At 52.9% G+C, this 15,544-nt stretch overlaps 1 protein-coding gene across 4 annotated transcripts in view; it reads right to left on the minus strand.

Moving 5' to 3' along the window:
- Nucleotides 1-2,435: 2,435 nt before the first annotated feature.
- Nucleotides 2,436-15,544, minus strand: part of EHD3 (EH domain containing 3) — a 28,620-nt gene continuing 15,511 nt past the window's right edge. The window contains exons 4-7 of one of the 4 annotated variants that reach the window (XR_006269495.1): nucleotides 8,494-8,906; nucleotides 7,629-7,793; nucleotides 4,147-4,729; nucleotides 2,436-4,023 (exon numbers count right to left, since the gene is read on the minus strand). Coding sequence is in view for 1 of the 4 variants with exons in the window: in XM_043469011.1 (XP_043324946.1) it covers nucleotides 4,202-4,729; nucleotides 7,629-7,793; nucleotides 8,494-8,906 (1,106 nt within the window). In the remaining 3 variants the exon portion in view is untranslated. Of the gene's footprint in view, nucleotides 4,076-4,103; nucleotides 4,730-7,628; nucleotides 7,794-8,493; nucleotides 8,907-15,544 lie in introns of all 4 variants that reach the window. The other 3 variants (XR_006269493.1, XR_006269494.1, XM_043469011.1) reach the window with 3 other exon arrangements.

Below are 15,544 nucleotides of genomic sequence, written 5' to 3' on the forward strand. Positions count from 1 at the left end.
AAGTGACAATGAAGGACTTGGTCTGGGACATTATAGCAAATGGCTCAGACACTAAAGGACTTTGTGCCAATCACCTTTGCCTTCAGCTTCAGGTGACCTTGGTTTTTGAGAGAGCAGAAGCTCAATCTCCTAGAAGACTTGCCTTTACACTTACTCAATGGACTGAACTATGGAAAGAACTTAGCAGGTATTTTGGTTGTGATAGTTAGGTGATGCTGGGTGAGAAATAGCCCATGACTGTCAGTGGCTTAAAATTAAAATGACTAGAGTTTGTATCTTGCTCATGCCACCTGTCCAGTGCAGACTGGTAAGGGATTTTGGAGAGACCCAGGGACCTGGGCTCACCAAGGCTCCCACATGCATTCCTGGCCAGGCAAGAGAAGCAGAATGTGGCAAATTGCATGCTTGTTTCTGCCCAGAAGGGTCATGTTGCTAACCACCATAAAGCGCCAGCCAAAGCCTAACTTCAAAGGGGTAGAACGTTTGGTTCTTCCTGTGCCTAGAGGACCCAAGAACCACAGTGTGGGGAACACTAATTACCTCCACAGGGAGGTGGTGGGGAGAGCTGCATCCTTACTTCCTCCTGTTTCCCTCATGGCTCCAACTAGGATTACTGACATTCCCTATTACCATTTTTCTGTCCCTCCAAGCACTGAAAATTTCAACTTAAAAGATACTGATAAAATTTTTACTTGAAATGGCCTGTGGAAAACCAGCACAGTCCCCAGAGACAAAATTCTCATCATGCTTTTCCTCAAATACATCAATTTTTCTGAGTCTGTCATGATTTTTGTGGGCTGGGAATGCTATGTGCTTATTTTTATACAAAAACCCTGTCTTCCTTGCATTAGAGAAGGGAGACGATGGGCCCGAGAGGCAGACCCCAGGAGGTTTTGGGTTTAGTTCAAGAGCCCCACCTCACCCTCAGCTTTCTCTGACTGCCTTCCACCCCACCCCCCCGCGTTGGAAGCCATTTTTGACTCTCATGATTCCCCACTTTGACTGCCACCCCCATCTCAGCTCCTGTCATAGTCCCTCATTGTATGTATAATGTTTGTATAAATGTTTGTATAAATGTCTCACTTCCCCAACTAGGCTGTGAGCTCTTTGAGAGCTGGAACTTGACTTGATTTGATCCACCTAGAACTGTCCCCACCTGCACACATGGCTTGTATCAGTATTTTTGAATAGCTCAATGGATGTCTGAATCTTATCTTAAGGTCTTTGCTACAGGAGATTCTCAGGGTCTTCTGAATGGAAAAATGGATGGATAGAGGCATGGATGGATGGACAAATTAGAGAATAATTTGTAGAGAATCTGTACAGAGGCTAGTTAGCATCTCACAGGGAAAATAAGTCTGTTCCCCCAACATGGCTGTGCTAATCAGCTAACACGTAAACAAACGTCTGCTCCTGGAACAGAGGAGACCAATGGGAATGGGGTGACACAGGGCAACCTCTCACCACTCTTCACACTGGGGCCAGGCCCTGCCATGGCAGTAGTGTTCCCCATACAAGACTGAACCCTCAGGTGCCAGGGGCAGGTTTTCTGGGCATGGGGCATAGGGCGTGGCTTTTCCTGTCTGAGCATTTCTGTGGTCCAGACTGAGTGTGGGGAAAGGCAGGACAGGCCAGTGGGGCCTCTAGGGCTTCTTGCCGGTGAGATGGCCATGACAAGGCTCTGCTCTCCACTTTAAATGTTCTCCAGGCTGAGGCAGGAGAGTTCTCCAAGCCCCCAGAGACTGTGAGCGGTCAATAGGTCCAGGCAGCAGGGGCAAAAGCCCCAGAGAAAGCGTTCCCCATCTGTCCCGTCATCTGTGGGGAGAAGGCTCAAACACAATTTCCTCTTTCTCAGGAGATGGGAGAAGTGTCAACATGGAATTCCCATGCCTCCCAGATCTCTCCAGGGTGGAGCCTTGAAGAAGGGAGGGGAGAGACACTGGGAAAGGAAGGGCAGGAAAGTGGCACATGTGTGTGTCCAAAGCGGGGTGGGGTGAGGGGACTGACAGATACTCCTCTCCATCTAAAATAAAGACAGAAACCTCCCCTCACTCTGCTGTCCTTCCCATTCCCCTTCAGTTGAAATAAAGGCATAGAGCTGAGAAACGGTCCTCTGCTGAGCTTGGCACCTGAATTAGAGGAGGTTGGACCTCTGTGCCTTGGTTTTCCTTTGGTCTTCGTTTCATGAGAAAGAGAAATGTGTGGATGCAGAAGGAAGCCCAGGAGTTGGGGACCATCTCCCCTCAAGAGTGGCAGGGTGGTTCCACCAGGGCAGCCTGGGTAGTCAGTGGGCCTGGAGAAGCACCAGGCCAGCGGGACGCTACCTGTGGATGCTGGCTATAGGTGGCCCCGATCCTCTGCCAGAGATGCCCGAGTTAAGAGCCCAACTCCTCTCCGTCAGCCTCCCACAGAATCATGCTCTATGGCCAAGCAGATACCAAAGGATAAATGTGCTATATTAACATGAATACTAATGACAAATGCACTGCAGTAGTAAGCACATTGTAGATACATAGAATATTCTCTATATAGTCTGAACATAGATACAAAATAACTTATACTTGTTTTTCTTTTCCATCACAGTAGAAGCATAGCATACAAAGTGACTGGTTCCGTGGCCACAAAGCAAGCCAAGGGAGAGACCATAAGGGTGGCTGTCGGGCATCAAGGATGGTGGGCATTTGCCAGACACTGCAGTCGTGGGTCCTGCAGGGAACACAGCCTCAGACCTCTCGAACTGGCCTTCAGGACAGTCAGCAGGAGGTCCCACTGGAGAAGAGTTGGAGGCTGCATTTGAGCAGGGATGATTCAGGCTGCGGGGTGGGAGGCGGAGCAGAGTCAGAGGGAAACAGCACCCAACAGGCCAGTTCACATTCCCGCTGCTGCTGTTGGGCTTCTGCGAGGTTGGGAACATGGGGCACATCGCCAGAAGGCACGGTTTGCTTCTGTGCTGTGACAGATGGCCAGACTGATGGCCCACCAAATGCTGGCTGGCCCTTCTCCCTTGCTAGCCTTCTCTGGGAGCCCGTGAGGGGCCTGTGTGCTCAGCTAACTCTTCACAGCTTGTCACTAGCCAGAAACACAGGGATCCTGTACATCATCACAGCAGAGGGCAGAGTGTGTGGCCCTAGCTCCATCACATATGAGCTGTGTGACCTGGGAGGGTCACCTGAACTCTACTGAGTCTCCAGCTCAAAAGGTAGGGGCTAACACAGACTTCCTTGGAGAGTGGTTAAGGACAACTTGGAATAAGGTATATGAAGCGCCTGATGCAGCTCCTGGCACTCAGAAGGGGTGGATAAATGTGTCAAGTACGAGCATCCACACAGAGGCCAGGTGGGAAAAACAGGAATCTCACAAAATCTGTGGAATAAAAGCACCGTTGACTGGCTACAAGAGCAACGGATGACAGGACAGTTTCTTTGCTTTCTTTGCTGCCAAGTTTTCCCCTTCTCTCTCTGGTTCCGGGATTCTTTGAAAGGAAGTGCAAGCAAGTTTAAAGCCAGGTCTGCTGAGGCAGTCAGAGCCTCAGCATGGGAAAGAAAAGGGCTCATGGCTGCAGCTACGTCTCTTCAAGTCTGGGGCCTGGTTCCCTGAGGACGCTTCCCCCCTTCACGCCCCTCCCTGCGGAAGCCCCGCTCCCCTCCCATCTCCTGGCCCCAGAGCAGATTTCATGTTAGCAAGTCAAAGAGGTGGGGATAAAGCATAGAAAAAAATGGATTGTCTATTAAGTGAAAAGCCTTTTCCATCTGCTCTGGGTTGGGGGAATCTGGAGGTGGGTGGGCCATCTGTGGCCAAGTAAACTGCCTCCACAGGAGAAGGTATATCTCCAGGCAGTGGGACCAAGGAGGGAAAGAGGGATGGAGACTAAGGCGTGACTCCTGGGACTCTGGGTGCTTCTGTGCTTCAGCCAATTCTGAGCACTTGGAGATGTATCCTGGAAACCTGGGGATCCTTGTTCCCTCCTATCTGCAGTGCCGGTCTCAGCATGTGTGTGTGTGTGTGTGTGTGTGTGTGTGTGTGTGTGTGTGTGTGTGTGTGTGTGTGTGAACGCCTCTCCCATCTCCTCTAACACCTCCTATCTGCAGTGCCGGTCTCAGCATGTGTGTGTGTGTGTGTGTGTGTGTGTGTGTGTGTGTGTGTGTGAACGCCTCTCCCATCTCCTCTAACACCTGCCTGCTCTGGACCTCCCCGCCTCCCATCACTCGGCGGCCTTCCTTTTGGAGGGGGGTACAAGGTGGGCGGGCAGCTCATTGGGCAGCTCATGCCCCTCCAGCTTGACCTTGATGAGGTGGTTGGCCAGTGCGAACTCCTCATCATCCAGCATGCCATCCTTGTCGATGTCGGCCAGCTTCCAGATCTTGCCCAGCACACTGTTGGGCAGCTTGGAGCGCACCATCTCCTTCTTGGCATTGGCGCCCGTGATCTTGCCATCCACCGGTGACAGGGTGTAGAAGATCTCATCGTACATGGGCTTGTCCCTGGCCACCACCCACTCAGCATCATCGATGCCCTCCCCGGCCCCCTCCCCATAGCCGTGCCCGAAGGGGCCGTGGAGGGTGCCCTCGAACGCTCCGCCCTTCACTATCTGGGCAGGCTGCTGGGATTCCTCCTGGCGCACCAGCACCATGAGCTGGGCAATGTCATGAGCCAGCATGTCATCCACCACCTCCAGCAGCTTGCTTTTCAGGGGCTGGAATTTGCTAAAATCCTGGGCTTGTAGCTGGTCCTGGGAAGAGAGAGAGAAAAAAGGTGAGGACAGAAGACAGTGGGCCCAGAAAAGATACGAGAGAAAGAGACAAAAGGCATATTGGTTCTTGGTGGATTTTTCAGGAGAGAGGCTAATTGCAGGGATTGGAGAAGAAAGAGATTTAACAACTGGTTTGATCTGTTTGGGGCTTCCCTGATAGCTCAGTTGGTAAAGAATCTGCCTACAATGCAGGAGACCCCAGTTTGATTCCTGGGTTGGGAAGATCTGCTGGAGAAGGGATAGGCTACCCACTCCAGTATTCTTGGGCTTCCCTGGTGGCTCAGTTGGTAAAGAATCTATCTGCAATGGAAGACCTGGGTTCGATCCCTGGGTTGGGAAGATCCCCTGGAGTAGGGAAAGGCTACCAACTCCAGTATTCTGGCCTGGAGAATTCCATGGACTGTATAGTCCACAGGGTTGCAAAGAGTTGGACATGACTGAGTGACTTTCACTTTCACTTAACTTTGATCTGTTTGGATTCCTTTAGTGTTCTAGGAAGCAAATGCAGTCAGATCTCCATATCTGAGGGCTCTGCTTTTGTGGATACTACATCATTTTATATCATGGTGAACTTGAGCATCCATGGATTTTGGGATCTGTGGAGGGTCCTGGAACCAATCCCATGTGCATATCAAGGGACAATAGTCATTAAATTTCTAAGTTCCTTTTGGCTATTGATTGAACAGTGAGTGGTTCTTGAATGCTCCACCCCTCTGAGACTGAGTCATGTGGGTCTCTACTTCAAGAAGGGTTACACTTGAAAACACACTCCACTACATGCTCATTCTCTTCCTTGTGACCTTCTGAGAGTGGGAAATCACATTCTATCACCATTCAGGAAGGAAAAAGGGAGGTACAGGCAATGAGAAATAAATCACAGTAGAAGCCAAAGGTCATTCCCAAGCCAGTGGTTCTTAATCAGGATGCTTGAGGGATCATCTGGAGAGATTTTTCAATGATCAGCTTCTCCCTGAGGGTTCTGACTCAGGAGGCAGGAGCAGGTAGGCAGGTTTTATAAAAGCTCCCCTCCTTGCCTTCCCATGACCACCACACTACATGGTAAAAGAAGTGTGTTCTGCATTGCATGTCTTTGCCATTTTTAAAGGTCCCAGGTCTCAAACATCCCCAGATTCTCTTTGGCCGCTATAATGACAAGATGAGAGCTTTCGGCTCCCACCCTGGCTCTGGCCACAGCAATCTCAGGACACTGGGAGGAGGCCAGTTTACAGGGGACAGCCTCAGGACAAGCACGCCTCACAAAAATTTAGAAAACACCCATGGCTATATTTCAAGACCAAGTGTGAGCCTGGGCATCCTCACCTCCCTTCCAGGGTAGGGCTGGGAGGGGTGTGGAGGGTGGAACAGACAAGCCCTTTCTCCTGACCTTAGGCTCCCTGTCTCTCCCAGCCTGTCCATGTTGAGGTGTGTTTTGTGGGCTCCCAACTAGGGGTCCCAGTGTCTTTCAGGGGTCACAATGAGTACTCCCATCAGCCCACACATATGTCCCCACAGTACAGTCATTTACATATTGAACCAGCATCCTTAACAGAACCTGACATCAGGTGGGCAAACAAGCGAGAAGGTGAAACCATCTGTGCCGCAAAAGAATTCCTCACATTAAAAAGTCATATGATCCCTTTCAAATGTCATCTTCCCCAAAGTTTGCTTACAGATCATTAAATTCTTAACAGAAAGAGAAACTGAAAGTTGAAACCAAATCATGTGAAAACAATTCTGAAACAAGTGACTGGCTCGATGTGGATAGTTATAGGAACGAATGGATACATGAACAAATGCATACTCTGGACATCTATGTTTTTCTTTCTTTTTCTTTTACTAGATAGGAAAGCAAAAATGCATATATTTGGGACTACACTGATGTTCTGATACCCTCTGAGCAACAAGAGCAAAAACAATATTACTGCTACATCTGCTATTTTTCCTAATCCCCTGATTCTTGAAAACTTTTCCTTTTAAAATAATTACAGAATCATGGGAAGTTGCAAAAATCATGCAGAGGTAGATTCCTTGTGGTCATCTCCCTACCTCCTCTACTGGTGAAATCTCACCTAACTTGCTACTGCATTTAAACAGCATAGTCTGTGCCAGGCCATGCTAACTGCCTTACAAACATTAATCTGATTTATGCTCACAGTATCCAGATAAGGTGGTGCTTTTGTAGCCTCAACATGTAGACAAGAGTCAGAGAGGATCCAGTTAGCAGGGTGTGGTAGGTTTTTGCTTAGACCTTGGACAGCTCCTGGGGTTTCTATTTGCAGCTTATGTAAACATTACTAAAACCATAGACAGGTTAATCACACTTGTAAGCCTCAGTTTGCTCACCTGTGAAAGGGGGATGAAGTGCCTCCCCCAGAGGGTTGTTTTGGGGGACATAAGAAACTATGTGTGACCGACCCTGGCCCAAGAGAGGCGCCCATGGTGCACCCCAAAGATGACAAACTCCTGTACAGACTTCTGCTTCTCGGGGGTGTATGTTCAACTCACTGCCAAGGCAGATCTCAGCAGTAAACTTAAGCAACGAAGGGCCAAGAGAATGTTTGTCAGGTGACTTGTCCTGTTTCACATGATGTAGTGGGGATTCCAAACCAGTGGTGACCGGGACAGGGGAAGGTATCAGAGCCCCCTCTAACACCGCTGCCCACTGGGAGCACCAGGGCTCCATGTTTCTCCCAGGATCCAGGTCTGGCACCTATTGGGCCAGTGTCAGCCCAGCAGGAAGGGCAGATCCAGGACCACCTGCCTGCCTATTGATTCTGGGCTGAGAAGAGTTTCCCCAGAAGATCCAAGGGTGGCCTACTCCAAGCCTGAGCTGCTCAGCCAACTCGTTCCTTTCCTGGAGCCCCCAGACCCTGGTTACCTGCATCCTCTTCAGGTTGGGGAAGTCCCCAGGTGAGATCTGGTGCTCCCGCTCAATCTGGCCATAAATCTCGGCCAGATTGTTCACCAGCTCCTTCTTCTTGTTGTCCTTTCCGAACATGGAGGGCATCTCCTTCTTCAGAGAGCTGATGATGTAGGCGTGAACCTGAATAACAGGGGCAGAGAGAAGCCTTCAGATCAAGACCTCTAGTTCTTTCCTTGACCATCAAGATCAAGTTCTTTCCTTCCCTCCAGGGCACCTCTCACTCCATCTTTTCCCACAAATCCCTCCTCCTGCTCCTACTTCTGAAATAATTTGTTTCCATCCTTTTTCTCTTCCATTGCTTATAGCACTGAGCTGTTTCACTAAATCGTGGGGAAAGGGGAGCTTGTGAGGAGGTTAAGGTCAAGGCAGTAACAGGGATGGTAATTCTGGTGATGACGTTGTTGAGGAAGACAGTAACAACAGCTGACATGAACAAAGCACTTGTGAGGACGCCAGGCACTGTGATGAGAGCTTTTCCGTTTTATTCTATGTTGTCTTCTAACCCTTTCATTTCACAGATGTGGAAGCAGGCACAGAGCAACTAACAGCCTTGCTGAGGTTGGGATCACACTGTAAACTATGGAGTTGACTCTGATCTGGCCATCTGATGCCAGGGCATGTCATTGTAACCACCACGCTACCCTGCCCCACCCCTCCGAGTGGGCATGGCTGACGCTCACAAGGCAGTGACTACCGGACATCCTCACGTGGGCAGATACTAGCTCAGGGTTGCAGGCAGTAGCCCTCTCTCCTTGCAGCTGACCCCATCCCCAAACCACTGGCCTCGCCAATGCTGTCCCTCTCCCGGAGGCAGCCTCACCTTGGCCAGCCTGGCTCTCTTGATGAGGTCATTCAGCTTGCGCAGGGCAGCGTTTCGGGGCAGACTCTGGATGTCTCGGAACAGGTCCTGCTCCTCAGCCTCAAAGAGCTTCCGGTTGTCTGGGATGAGAAGCGGGTGGGACCAGAAGGAGCCGATGTAGACCCGGATCACTTCCGGCGTGTTGACGATCTTGCCCAGGGACCACATGAGGGCCCCATACACCCGCATCAGCTGCTGCGTCTCGATCTGGTCGGCCTTGTTCAGCACCACTCGCATCTTGTCCTCGTGGTTCTTAAGGGCTTTGATGACTTCCGAGAACTCATCGGAGATGTCCAGCTTGTGGGCGTCAAAGAGCAGGATGATGCGGTCCACCCGCTCGGCGAACCACTCGAGGACGGCAGCGAAGTCGTACCCTGTGGCAGAGCAGAGTCAGGGGGTGAGGTCTTTGGGGTGAAGGGTAGGGATTTGGGGTGAGGCGGCGGTGCAGTGGAAATAACATGGTCTCAGGAGTCAGATCTGGGTTCAACTCTGGCTCCTCCATCTTTTCACTATTTGGCCTTGAGCCAGTTACCAACTGTCTCCGAGTCAGTTTCTCCATCTATAAATGGGCATACAAATAGTTAATACATTTTTAAGGACCAGAGATGCTCAGCTCACCTAGCAGCTAGAGAGGAAGCAGCTTCACCTCTCAGTCTCCTCTTCCATATAAAGGGCAATAGATGGGGATGTGAGGCTCAGAGAGGTCAAGTGACTTGCTCGAGGGCACACAGCCCAGCAGCAGCAGCACCAGGATAAGGATGGAGGTGTTGGGCCTTCTGTCGCTCCCCACTGCCACACCGCTGGCAGGGCAGTAGGAGCCCTTCCTTAGGTTCTGGGTGGGCTCAAAGACCCTGGCTCCCAACACCACAGGGTTTTACAGGCAGAGACCTTGGGGTCCCAGAGTTCTTTGCCACCATTGAGTGGGAGACTGAGCCAAAAGGAAAAAGCCAGCCGTTCCCACCCTGCCTCACAGAGGAAGATTAGAGACCAGGGAGGGTCATCCGGCAGCTGCCTTGCCACTGAGAGGCAAGCAGCTCTGCTCGCCTGTAACCAGGTCCTCAGTGCGAGTGCAGCAGAATCCCCCGGAGGGACTGTGAGAGCCTCAGACTTCGATTCAGTTCTCATCACGACCTCAATTCACCCCCACACCACCTCTGAGGCAGGCACAGTCCCACTTTCCAGAGGAGAGACTCAGAGATGAGGGGAGAGTCAATCGCTGGTGTGTGTGTATGTGTGTGTGTGTTGGGGGAGGGGGTGTTCAGGACTAGACCCGGCTACAGGGCCCTGGGCACCCTCCACAGGTCCTGTGGGCGGTGGTCCTGCGCCTGTGAGCCCCCTGCCTACCATTCCCCTCCTTGTGCCCAGGCCGGACTCGCAGCTCCGCTGAGCCCCATCGTCCCTGCCCACCTGCCCCAGGGGGACCTGCAGCCTGCACCCACTCCCTCCCCCATTCCTTCCAAGGGCTGGCTCTGGCTATTTTTAATCTTCCTCAGCACAGCCAGGTGGAGGGTGGCTCTCACCTCACCTCCAGAAGGCAGCCCCTCAGAGTCATAGGCAGGAGGGGGGCAGAGGGCTCAGAAAATCAAGGCAAATTGACTTCCGAGCCCCAGTGCCCCAACAACCTGGAAAACAGGTCGCGACCTTGCTGCTGCGGTGCCTGGAACCAGCAAGCTTGCCCTCCGCTGTGGCTGGGGAGGGCAGTGGGGCTCAGAGGCCTCTGTCCTTCTGCTGAGGCCTGCTCCCAAATCTAGCTGGACAAGGTTTTGGCTGTGGTGGTGCCGGCTATGGGGAGGGTGGCTGCGAAGAGCAGGCTGCCCCTTCCCTATGTACCCCCCTCCTGTGTGGCAGATTTCAGCCCTCATTACTCAGCACACCTCATGTGGCTGCTGGAGGCAACTGCTCACTGTCAGCTGGGCAGCCAGAGCAGCTAGTCCTGGACACTTGATGACACGACTCAAAGCAAGCTGTTGAGACTGCCCAGGGCCCAGGACCAGAGCGCAGGTCTTCTGGCTCTAAGCCCAGCTTTCCAGACACCCCTCCACAGGCTAGGGAGATCGAAGGGGCCAGCGAAGCTACAGAGAAGAGGCTCCCGGCCTCTGAGCCCTCGCCAGTCCACAAGGATGGTAGCCTTGCCCAAGGAGGCTCAGCTACAAAGACCTGGAGTGGGTGGGGCAAATCCCAGAAGCCTGACTGGACCCCGAAGGGGGAGGGGCAGGAGAGGGAGACACTGGGCCAGTGCTGCCAGAACAGGGCTGTGCCTGTCCCCACCGCTGGGTCAGGTGCCCTCAGGCAGGCACTGGCCTCTCGGCTGACCCAGGAAACCTCAGGATGCATCGTCCCCCCACTGCACCAGGAGCTGGCGGGGCAGGGCCCACTCATCCTCCTTTGCTTTCCTGCGCTCAGCACGGTCCCCTGCACACAGTAGGCGCTTTATTAGCATGTGCTGCTCAGAACCGAAATGTGAGGCCTGGTCTGCCTTTTATATCCCAGGGACAGTGACCAAGCCATCCCTGGGCCTCAGTTTCCTGGTCTCTGAATTGGAACCCACCTGACCCTGCCAGAGGCTGGTTGTGAGGATCCAATCAACGACGAGGATGCAGGTGAGACTGCCTGTGACCCGGGCTGCTCCTATGGCTCTGCCCCTCTATGAGGAGCTTCTTCCAAGCCTGAGATTCCATGACTTGGGTGTGCTCTGAAGGGGTCACCTGAGGAGCACTGGTCTGGACAAGCCCACCTCTAGTTTCTGCTCAGCTATCAACTTGCTGTGTGTCTTGGGGCAAGAAGCCTTCCTTCTCTGGTCCTTGGTCTCTTTGCTTGTTAATCTGGGGAAGGAAGGCTGGGGGCTGCTGTCTAGGATGTCCTGGGTACCCATATGAAGCCTGCTCCTGCCTGAGGGCAGGCAGATGGCTTCTGGAAACCCTTTCTAGAATTTCAGAAGCACCGAGGCCTCCTCTTCATCCTTCCACTTTTGCAAATTCTGCTCGCTCTGGCAGGGCTGGCTATCAAATTACCAGCGGGGGAATGAGGAGAAACCTTCCTACCCAGGTGTGGCTGCGAGGAAATGAGAGTCAAACAATGACTCTGCGGGCTCTCTCTGGAGCTCAGCCTCCCTGCTCCTGACTATAGAGCCTCGCAGGCTCCAGGCTGGGTATCTAAGTAGTTTTGTAGACTGAGATCACACAGATCCAGGAATGGGAGCATCAGAAAAGCACGGAGTAGACCTGCTCAGGAAAGGGGAATGGGCTGCTCTCCCAGTTAGTTTCTGTGTGGATTTAGGCAAGTCTGAACCTCAATTTTTCAGCTGTAAAACAGGGATAAATATGACTGACTGGTGAGGGATCAATGGTAGAACCATGATTACAAGAGAGCCATGGGGAGGGCCCAGAACTCATTCTGGAGGCTCTGCCGTGACATCTGGGGTGACAAGCCCTCTTTCCCTCGCTGGTCCTGGGAAGGGCTCAGAGCCCCACAATAGAGCTCTCAAGTCCCAGCAGTAGCCCAGGGGCTCATGAAATGTGGACTAGTGGTTGGTGGGAGATTCAAGCCCTGGCAGACTGATGGTGAAGCTGGCCGTCTTGGAATTACAGGTAGCAAATCTGCCTCCTCTGGGAGAGTGGGTGAGCAGGCCCCCGGAGCAGAGCCTGGGCAGCCTGCAGGCCCACGCCCCACCCCAGGCTCCAGAGCACTGGAAAGAAAGCATTTCTAAGTAATTCTAGGCAGGAGGAAATCAATGAGACAAACAACAATAAGTGCAGCAACTCCTTAGTCATCAACCAGCTTCCTTCACAGCCTGAGAGGCAGTGCAAGGGTGCTGACAAGGCAGCATATTTCTTGGTATTTTCAGCCACACAGTCTCATTTGACTCTCATAACTCTCCATGGGCCAGGAGGTAGACAGGCAGACACATCTAACAGGGAAGGGAGAGGGAACACAGAGGTGAAGGGGCTCGCCCGAGCTCACACAGCCAAGTGGTGGTAAACTTGGGGCTAGGACCCAGATCCTTACTCCCCTCTGTGTTCCCTTCTCGGCTCAGAGCCCCGCAAGGCTGGAGCTCCGGGCGCTGAGCCCTGCAACCAGGCACTTATTTGAGGTGGGTCCATAAAAGGTCCTGTTCCAGAATCTGTCAAGATTTAAAGACATCTTAGAGAAAGAGAAATGAGAAGGTATCAGTTTGCAAAGTGTGGGACCAGTTCAGATGACAAAGGCCACACTGCATGCCTCCCAGAAGTTACCTTGAAAAGCAGCCCAACAGCATTGTCCCAGGCCTCCCAGGTGGCCACGAGGTGTCCGTGTACCCTTTTGAAGGGACTCGGGACTCTGCTACTCCACCCTGGTATGTGACAACCCTACAGGTGTGTATGTACGGTGTGTGGTCGGGGACCCGGAGGCCCCTAAGTGAGGGTGCCAGGAACAGGCCAGGGACGGGAGACTGTGAGAATTGGCCCTGACCCTCCGGGGTCCCCAGGGGAAAACTGCAGAGGAGAGCGTGCCCCATTGCTCTTCTCTGAGCTCCTCCTGGGCAGGCAGGCCATGCTAATGTGCTGAAAAGCCACTGGACAGGGAAGCAGGAGACCAGAGTTCCCATCCCGGCTGTGTGACCTGAGCAAGTATATTCCCGCTCCGGCCCTGCTGAGCTCAGCTGCACAGGATGGGGTCCGCTGGGAGTGATGTGTGCGGTGCAGCGTGGGGTTGCTTTTCTAAGGTGGGGCCTGTGGGGGTTTCTAGCTGGGAGGTGGACAGGAAATGTGGTTCCCAAGTGTGAGGACACTCAGGCTTCTGGAGCCTTCCTCTTCCGCTGCATCCTCGCTTCTTCCCAGTAATGAGTCCCGGGCTGGACACATCCTGTCACTTCCAGCAACTGCCTCCCTGCCCCTCTCCAGCCCACCCCAAAGCATCTGCATCCAGAGACAAGTGTGGGCCGGGACTTCCCGGGTTCAGGTTCCCGGATGTCCCTGCTTCTGCTCTCCCACAAGACACCCAAGGCACCTCCAGATCCGGGCAGAGGGGGCACACCCTCACCGAGGACCACACTTGGCCCAGCTCGGGCCTGGCGCCTGAGTGCTCCACCTGTGAAGTCTGAGGCCTGGTAGGGGCCTCTGGCAGAAGTGGCACACCAGGCCTCGGCCCAGAAGAGGCTCAGTGTAAATGTGATGACGATGCCCTGTTTTCCTGGTGAGACACAGCCTTGAACCTGGCATGAGGCTCAGTGAGTGGAATGTGGCTGGATTTCAGGCTTGACTCACCACCTCAGTCATGTGCACACCTGCTGGGCTATCCATGGACTATCCTGGCCCTGGGATGCAGGGAGGCAAGAAGCACTGAATCTGTGCTGTGGCCAAACCCAGAGTTCTGAGAGCCCAGGCAAAAGGCCACAGAAGAGTGTTTGGTTCTGTGCACACACCTGTGTGAGTGCATGGAGGGGTGTGTGGAGGAGGGGTGTGATGAATATAGATAGTGGGGTTATATGTATATAGGTATACACTGAACTACTGAATTCTATGGCTGATTGTGAAGGATGGGGGGGGGTCTTCATGCTAGAAACTTTCCTTATTTGGGGTGCCCCTGATATCTGAGGGTATCCAATCCCCACCCCCTATTTTCCTGGTCTCTGTGCAGTGCTGAGGTCAGCCCTGCCCCAGGCTGATGATGAAGGACTGGCAGCTCAGCTCTCAGCTCTTGTTTTTATCCCAGGCTACTTTGCTAGCAGCTGCATTTATAATCTAGGCTCAGGAGGGCAGAGATCAAACTGGTCTGCAGAGACACACACTGGGCTATCACTTCTCCCAGAAGTGGGGTAAGACCTGGTGGTAGTCAGCATGGGGTGGGAAGGGGATAGGAAGGGCAGGCAGGAAAACTGAGCCCCCAGTTTACTGTAGAGCAGCCACTGAGGTCCAAAGATGAAGTCAAGAGAAAAGGTAGAGGAATATGAAAAGAACAGAATGGAACAGAAGCTGAGGAAGGCAGGCATCTCTAGAAGCAGGGCTGCCATGTACAGTTGCACAGGCAGTGCACTGCACAACTGCAAGGAAGGCCATTGTATTGATAGATTGCCCTGGTGCTGTTTAATAGGGCGGCCCTGGGTGTCAGATAAAGTTGAAAGAAGGGAGCTCACTGTGATCCAGTTCCAGAGCTGATGTTCAAGTTTCCATTACTGCCTGTGGACATCATGAGGTCAAGTGATGGGTATCGTTACCCTTTGTTACTCACAGGGACATGATGACTCAGGGGAAAATGTGACCTACTGAGACCCATAGGTTCTAAAACCCAGTGCTCTAAACTCCCAGTCCAGTGCCCTTGGAAACCCAAAGGCAGGAATCCTCTCTGGACCCACGATCAGACTGCACTTACAGGAACATAGCCACCCAACCCTTGGGGAGTTCAGGGGGAGAACTTTGTCTGCTCTCTTCCTGGAGAAGACACAGGCTGTCTGTGTAAATCCCCTTTAGATCTAAACTCAGGATGAGCCTAGAGGAAGCCTTAATGATGTAGGGACTGGTCAGGAGGGAGGGAATAATTAGGGAAACAAATAGAAGCAAGGCAGCTGCCCAAGCTGCTCCCTGCACCCCACTATGGGGCCCTGAACAGAGTGCTTTGAAAAGGCGGGTAGACCAGAGGGAGGGTGTGACACGCCCCTCTCTCCGCACCCCCTCCCCATCCCTGGGGCTGTGGGTTCTATGCCTGCCTCACCCCTGCACCACTATACATGCACCTCAGCCCAGTCACATGTGGTAGGAGGGCGGGCCGTCACTGAAGGTCAGTTCTCTATCACCCAGAGAACTCTTGCCTGTGCAAAGCCTTCCCTTCCCAGAAGCTGCCTTCCGAGTGCTGGTTTGGCTCCTGCCCAGCTCCCAGCTCCAGGACTGGGGTGGGCATGGCTTCATCAGCTTTTTTTACCAGAAATACAGCATCAGCACAGAAGGGGTCGGGGCCGCCTGGGGCACACAGCCTGGTGTGGCTGGAGAGGCCGGGAGCACAGTCAGGAGCTTTAAGACTTTTGTACTATCCATCTAGT

Source organism: Cervus canadensis, chromosome 5 (assembly GCF_019320065.1).
Source record: "Cervus canadensis isolate Bull #8, Minnesota chromosome 5, ASM1932006v1, whole genome shotgun sequence".
NCBI lineage: Eukaryota > Metazoa > Chordata > Mammalia > Artiodactyla > Cervidae > Cervus > Cervus canadensis.